At 43.8% G+C, this 6,788-nt stretch overlaps 1 protein-coding gene across 1 annotated transcript in view; it reads left to right on the forward strand.

Annotated features, from left to right (window-relative positions):
- Positions 1 to 6,788, forward strand: part of CDH13 (cadherin 13) — a 1,199,128-nt gene that overhangs the window by 242,081 nt on the left and 950,259 nt on the right. Inside the window, exon 3 of the mRNA XM_042780725.1 lies at positions 2,105 to 2,216. Within this exon, the coding sequence (XP_042636659.1) occupies positions 2,105 to 2,216 (112 nt within the window). The remainder of the gene's footprint in view (positions 1 to 2,104; positions 2,217 to 6,788) is intronic.

Raw genomic sequence — 6,788 nt, forward strand, 5'->3', positions numbered from 1 at the left:
TATATATATATATATATATATATATATATATATAGGAACCAGAAATAGGGAAAAGAAAAAAAAATTGCTGAAAACTAGAACCTGGGAGGGAAAGAATAAAGAATAATAGTAAAAAGGACAAAAGTAATAATAATAATAATAGTTTTAGAACAGACAAAAACGAACAAACTAAAAAAAAGAAGAAGAAAAAATCAGTGCAGGGTGGGGCAAGGCACCCAGGCTCTGTCTGAGCACACACACTTGGATGGAATTCCTGCGGGCCCAGAAGGTGGGTGGGAGTGAGAGATGGCTGCACCTCTGTTCACCAAGAGGGTGTGGGGTATAATAGTTACCTTTCCAATTGTCCGTATCCAGAAAGTCCTTGTGGTTCCTGGCAATTGGAGTCTGTTCTTAAGTCCCTGGAATCTGGGAGAACTCTCTTGCTTTAAATATCTAAAATGGCCAAACCACTTGTAAGCAATCAAAATGGCTGTGCCCTCTGGACAGGCAAAAATCCACAGCTCAGTCTGCCTTCCTCTTCGCCTCTTACTCTTTTATGCAGCAGCCACCAGAGCAGTCCTCCATGCAGTCCCTGGCTAGCGGGGCTGATTTTTAGGTTAATTCTTAGGTCCTACCACCACTCGGCCATATCCAAGCTGTCTGTGCCATCAGGATTGCTGCCAGACCGAAGCTCCATATGTCTCCTTTGTTGGTGTTTTCATGCACATTCTTCTGCTAGTTGGAGTTTAGTCCACTTCTGTATGCTTCCCTTCAAGCTCAGGGGTCCAGGATTATGTTCTGTATCTGTGTTAATCGGTTCCCTTTTTCTTTGTTCAAAAGGGTCTGTGCAGTCTTTCTGCCTATTCCGCCCTCTTACCAGAACTCCTTTTTTGGAATCAGGCTGTAGTCTTTAAAGAAGCACACTGCCACATCTTTCTTCTGCAAAGCAATGTGTGTGTGTGTGTGTGTGTGTGTGTTGGGGGGGGGTTTCAAACTGCCGCCATATTCAGTTAGCAGCCGTGCTTGTAACAACTGCCTCACCACAGCTCCTTGTTTGCCACATAGTAAGAGGTCTATGATGCTGGCTTTCATTTTTTCACTATTACACAGCTCCTTCTCTGGCCAGGGTGTATGGTGGGGCTTGGTATAAACAGGTGGTGAAAAGAGGCAATCCCTATCTTGTGGGGCTTATACTCTGCTTCCTAAAACGGATGATGACTGCTTCTTACTAGGAACTAAAAGTTTCATGTTTCCCAGGACAGGGCCACAGACTTTTGTTACAACACATTTTACTTGATTTTTGACTCCCGGGTGACAAAAAGGACAAAACAGAACCTTTGTAAGCAATCATAAATTTTAAATTTTATATCCACCATGTTTCCAGAAGTATTGAGAAACTAGTGAAGTTAATTTTAATAATGTATCAATTTAGCCCAGTAAATAGCTGTGCTGCATGAGAGTGGGAGCCAGCTTGACAGCACCAAATGATGACATTCAGCCCAGGATGGGAAATATTATCAGGTCAATGTGTAGTCGATGTAAAAATTATTCATTTGATATTTTACTTTTTCTTTTTTGTATTTCATCTTCAACATCCAGTGTGTATTTTACACTTTCAGTATCTCAATCTGTGGCAAGAGTCCAGAAGCTACATGTGACACATGTCAACAAACTGGGTGGTGAAGGTCTGATGAGCCCTGCAACTTTCTTAGGAGTAGCTTGAACTTTTCCTTCCCCCTCTCTTCATGGCTGGCAGCCCTCCTTTGCATACATGAAATGACGTTGATCTCAACCCAGACATCATATGCAAGTGACAGTTTCAGTAATGAAGTTTCACACGTGGAGACCATGGTGAGAATCAGAGCAGGTGTCAAAATATGACGCATTTATTTCTTTAACTGCAACTTAATGGGAACTGCAACAGCTGTTCCCATTTGCACATCTTCCCGATCTTGCTGCCAGAATTGAATCGTTGGCAGCCTCCAAAAAAGTATCAACCTACCTCTTCATTTGGGAGACGAAATTAAAAACCTCAGCTCATTTCTAAAAGTTGCAGATTTGGTAAAAGTTAGCAGGGCAAACACGCGAGTTGCTGTTGAAATATTGATGGCTTCGGTTTTCTCAGGTGCTGCTGCTAACATCTGCGGAAGCTTTGGATTGCACTCCTGGATTTCAGCAGAAAGTGTTCCGTATTGAACAACCAGCTGAGTTCATTGAGGACCAGTGGATTCTAAACTGTAAGCAATGCTGCCTGTTGTGTTTGTTCTCTCCGTGTCTGGGCACATGTCTCCGTGTGTAGTGTTTTCTCAGTACTTTCTGCTCCTTTTTCTTACTTGCTGGTTGACTTCAGGTGCAAGGTCCGGAATGAGGGCCTTGCCCAGTTCAAGGTGAGTCGGGTGATCAGTGTGTCGCCCTCTGTCATGTTTGATCCTTGGCAGACGTTCATCATCCCCCTGCAGGGAAGGTCACTATCAGCCTAGTGTGAGCACTGCGTGGTAAGATGAGGTCCATCCCCCCCAGGCAGAGCTCTGAGAACAAAAGCTCTGCCTTCCTAGATTGGCATCCTACCTGGAGTCACAGGTAGGACAGTGTCAGCACCGAATAGCACTACCAGCAGGCTGGTGGCTTCTGAGAAGTTCCAAGCATAGGAATGTGAAACTGTTGTTCTTGAGGGTAATCAGATGGTCTTTGGGAAGAAAATCTTTATTGACTATTCTATGGATTAAAATCAAATCCTACATGATTTCATTAAAATGTGTACCTCTTGGATCTGTGGCTATAATCTCTTATTTTCAGTGCCAATAGTGTATTATTTTATCTTTATGAAGGTATGGGGTGTTTGGTGAAATATGTAACAGGTACAGCCACCAAACAACAACAACAACACAGTTTTAATGCAGTAGAATTTAAAATTGATGGTAAAGAAATAACCATTTAATTGTAGGCTCTTGAGCAGCATTCTATAACACTTGGGGAGGAAGGATAGGAAAACAGGGATTGAATTGGTTGGACGCTGTAAGGAAGGTAACTGCCTATGTTCCCATTATGGTCTCAGGTTTGACTTATGGGCCAGCCACCCTCCTTCATGTCTGTGCTGTGTGGCTGGAGTGTTTAAAGAAGAAGAAGGAAAAAAAAAAAAAAAAGAAAGAAAACCCTGTCTGATTGGATTTTTCTGTGTGGCTAAAACACATTTTCAGTGTTGAAAGGAATGTGGTAATGAAGGTGCTGTGTTGGGCGCCCAGGGAGCTGTCCAAGGTGAAGCGTAGGCAAACCTCAGTACAATTACACCAATGAAATCATTTCAGTAATTAGAATCTGTAATGACAAGGTGAGGGACTCGGACAAGAAGTGAATCCCAATATCTGACTTCATGTTCATTTGATCTCTGAGTGTGACTCCAGGCTCAGACTGTCAGGAACCCTCATTTGTCTTTTGATCCTTGTATTCATCAGAATCAATATGTTTCAGATGGAATTTGGTTTAAGAGACCCATTTTTCTGCCTCTCCTCTCCCCCCCCCCTTTTTTTTAGCAAGCGATTATCACAAATGGCTTTGCTGTTAACATGCTTGGAAAGAGGAAGCCACCCCGTATATGGAAATTAATAGAGTTGGTATGCAAAGCAGGCCATAAATGTGATTGCTCCTGTAATCTTCACGACACCAAACAGCTTTTAATTCACCACTGAGAAGCTGGAGACAATCATACTTTGGGGGATCTTTTTAATTTAAACTCAAACCTACTGTACATTCCAATATCACAGTTCTGTGTGAGTCTGTGTTTCTTATTTTGAATCCCCTAAGTAATGAAATGGGTTAGGGCTGCAGAGTGTGTGTAGTAAAGGCAAAATGGGACTGGGTTGCTTATCAGTGATGGTGCTTTCGGGGAGAGGCAGTGATATGCCGATTCAGGGCTTGTGAACTTCCTGTTTATGTGTGAGTTGTTGGGTCAGCAAATGCTGACCAACCACCCCTCAGTAAAAACTTATATCCATGCATGTTACTAGGATGAAAAATGCACATCTTAATTTTAAGTACATACTTTTAAGTTAATCTCAAAGCAAGAAATACAGCTTGTCTTATTTTCTCTGTACTGTGGGTCATGGGTAGTGTCCACCAATACCCCTTCTTCAGAGAAAAGTTATGAGCATAAACTCATTGAAATCTAGTCAATTCGGACTCATTGTGACCCTATAGGACAGGGTAGAACCACAGAGTCTTTAAGGCTGTCAGTCTTTACGTAAGGAGACTACCACGTCTTTTCCTGTGGAGCAGCAGGTAGATTCAAACCATGGGCCTTTTGGTGCTTTAACCACTGCACCACCAGGGATTCTTGGGAATAAGGCTGATTGTGCTTAAGTGAGAATAAAATTTTTCAGTCTTGAGAGTGCCTGCTATGGTTTGAATTGTAGCCCCTGCCCCCAAAATATGCAATGTGAATCTTAACCCCTGTACCTGTGGTCACAATCCCAGTGGGGAAGGGGTTTTCCTTGGTACATGAAGAGGCCAGAGCAGTGTAGGGTGTGCTTTAAGCCCATGACTTTTGAGCTATGAAAAGAGAAGATGAGGACAGAGGAGCGAGCCGAGATGGGGGAAGATGGATGCCAGCCACATGGAGATCACCAAGGAGCCAGGGAGCACGGCCCTTCCCCCAGAGCCGACAGAGAGAAAGAGAGAGAGAGACCTAGAGCAGCACCTTGCAATCGAACTTGTAGCTTCTAAATTGTGAGAAAATAAATCTCTGTTTGTTAAAGCCCCCTACTTGTGGTATCTCAGTTACGGCAGTGCAGGAAAACTAAGACAACGCCCACTGAATATCGTTTGCAAAATCCACATTTCCCAAACTAGGAACAATATATCACTCTATTCTGCTTTGAAGAGGAAATAAAAACCCTAAAATATTGTATGGCTCCCTAATAACAAACCACAATTTTAAGTCAGTCCTCCCTCCCTATGACCCACCTACCCAGTTCCCTCCCTCCCTCTTGAGTTCCTTCATGCATCCCCTATGGTCCATCAAAAGACCCTTCCATCTCTCAGAGATGTGATTAACCAAGACATCAATGAGGTGTTGGTGCTCTCAGAGTGAAGACCAGGCTGCCAGAAGGCTGACATCTGGATGATACGGAAAGGAACCAGACAAAACTGCAGGCTTGAAAATGCTTAGGTATTGGAGGTCTCCCACCAGAGATCCAAGGCACTGGTCAGTGTGGTCGTCGTGCTCCACATACGGGGGTGGTGCAGACAACAGCAGAGGCCAGAAGAAACCAGCTAGTAACATTATCTTGGGGTTGTTACGGAGCTTGAACCTGTCCTTCTCCTTCGTGTAATTGAAACCTTTATGGTATTGAAGAGCTTTGGGTGATTGGTGTTTGTGAATTTTTGTGTTGCAGAAAGTTTAAACACAGCACAATCAGTCAGTTGATGGCCACACTCCTTCTGTTCTATAAAGTTGTCTGAAAGCATTGTGTCTTCGCCTGACATACATAGTTCATCTGCTCATACCCTGGACTTATATTCAACCAAGTCTGTGCTCAGCTTTTAGCAGGTTACAGGGGATGTTTATTCTGCCCACAGCTTCCTGCTCTCTTTGTTCAGACAGTAATGTTTCCTTTTATCCTTTTTCATCTTCCTCCTCAGCCCTCAATGACTTATCTTTTTCTACTTTAAGTGTTACTAATGGTCACCTCCACTCCTTTTATTTCCCTGATATTTTATTCACTGTTCACTCCGATACATCTTTCCCTCAGTTCCTTCTGAAGCCTTTTATTTTCTTCACATCCAAATAACTCTTTATTCTACTCTTCTTTCCACTAACTAAAGTTGCTTTCGTCTTTAAAAGGACATTTTTCAACAAGCTGCTAGGATCAAAACATTGTATTCCACCATTTCCTCTCATGTAACCAGGAGAGTGCTTTCATTGTATCCTTCCCAGCATGGCGCAGGGCCCCCAGCTCGTGCTAAAGTGGGCAGAACTTTCCTGGCTTCATCTTAGTCTTGAAAGGAAGATATGGTCATTCCCTCTTTTCACTGAAAAGTACAAGAAGGAAGGGGAAAGCAGCTTAGAGGGTAGAGACTGAGAAAACAGACATCCGTCCGAGGTCTGGGGACTCAAGGGACTCTGGAAAAGGTATAAAGGGGTTCCTAGAAACCTCCTGTGCCGAGGACTCTCTTGGGCTGCCTGGTGTGGTAGCACCATTTTCTACAAAATGAAAATCCCATTATTCGGGTCGCTGGTATTTTAATGCTGTGGATAGGCTGGCAGGGACCCTGTCACAGCCTGCTGGCTGACATTGGTGCTCCAGCAGAATGAATACCTGTGGGCCTGGAAAACTAAGCAGCACCCAAGTATTGGGAAAATGCCAAGTGTTAGTGCCCTGTGTGACAGATAGATACCTTACATTCTGTAAAATCACATAGCAGAGTACTCTGCCCTACCTCCATCAGTTCAGATAGAACTTACTCTAGAGGGGTCCCTGGTCCCCATGTCCATTTGGGGACACGACACTCATGACTCTGCACCTCCATTAGTGAGGTCATTTCCAGCCTCCAGTGTTCCAGAGGGACACTCTGTTGGCCATCCAGCCACTGTGAGAACTGTACTTCTTTTTCCTACCTTGTTTTTCCTTCACGGATCACTCCTTTTGCTCCACCCTGCATACATATGTGTGCAACACAGAAATTGCCAAAGGTAAGTTCACCTAGGGAGCTCTGGTGGCATAGTGCCTAAGGCACTTGACTGCTAACCAGAAAGCTGGTGGTTCAAACCCACCAGCCACTCCTCAGAAGGAAGGTTGGGCAATCTACTTCCG

The sequence above is a fragment of the Orycteropus afer genome, unplaced genomic scaffold, assembly GCF_000298275.1.
Source record: "Orycteropus afer afer isolate SDZICR_OR568_19922 unplaced genomic scaffold, OryAfe1.0 scaffold00057, whole genome shotgun sequence".
NCBI classification, from domain to species: domain Eukaryota; kingdom Metazoa; phylum Chordata; class Mammalia; order Tubulidentata; family Orycteropodidae; genus Orycteropus; species Orycteropus afer.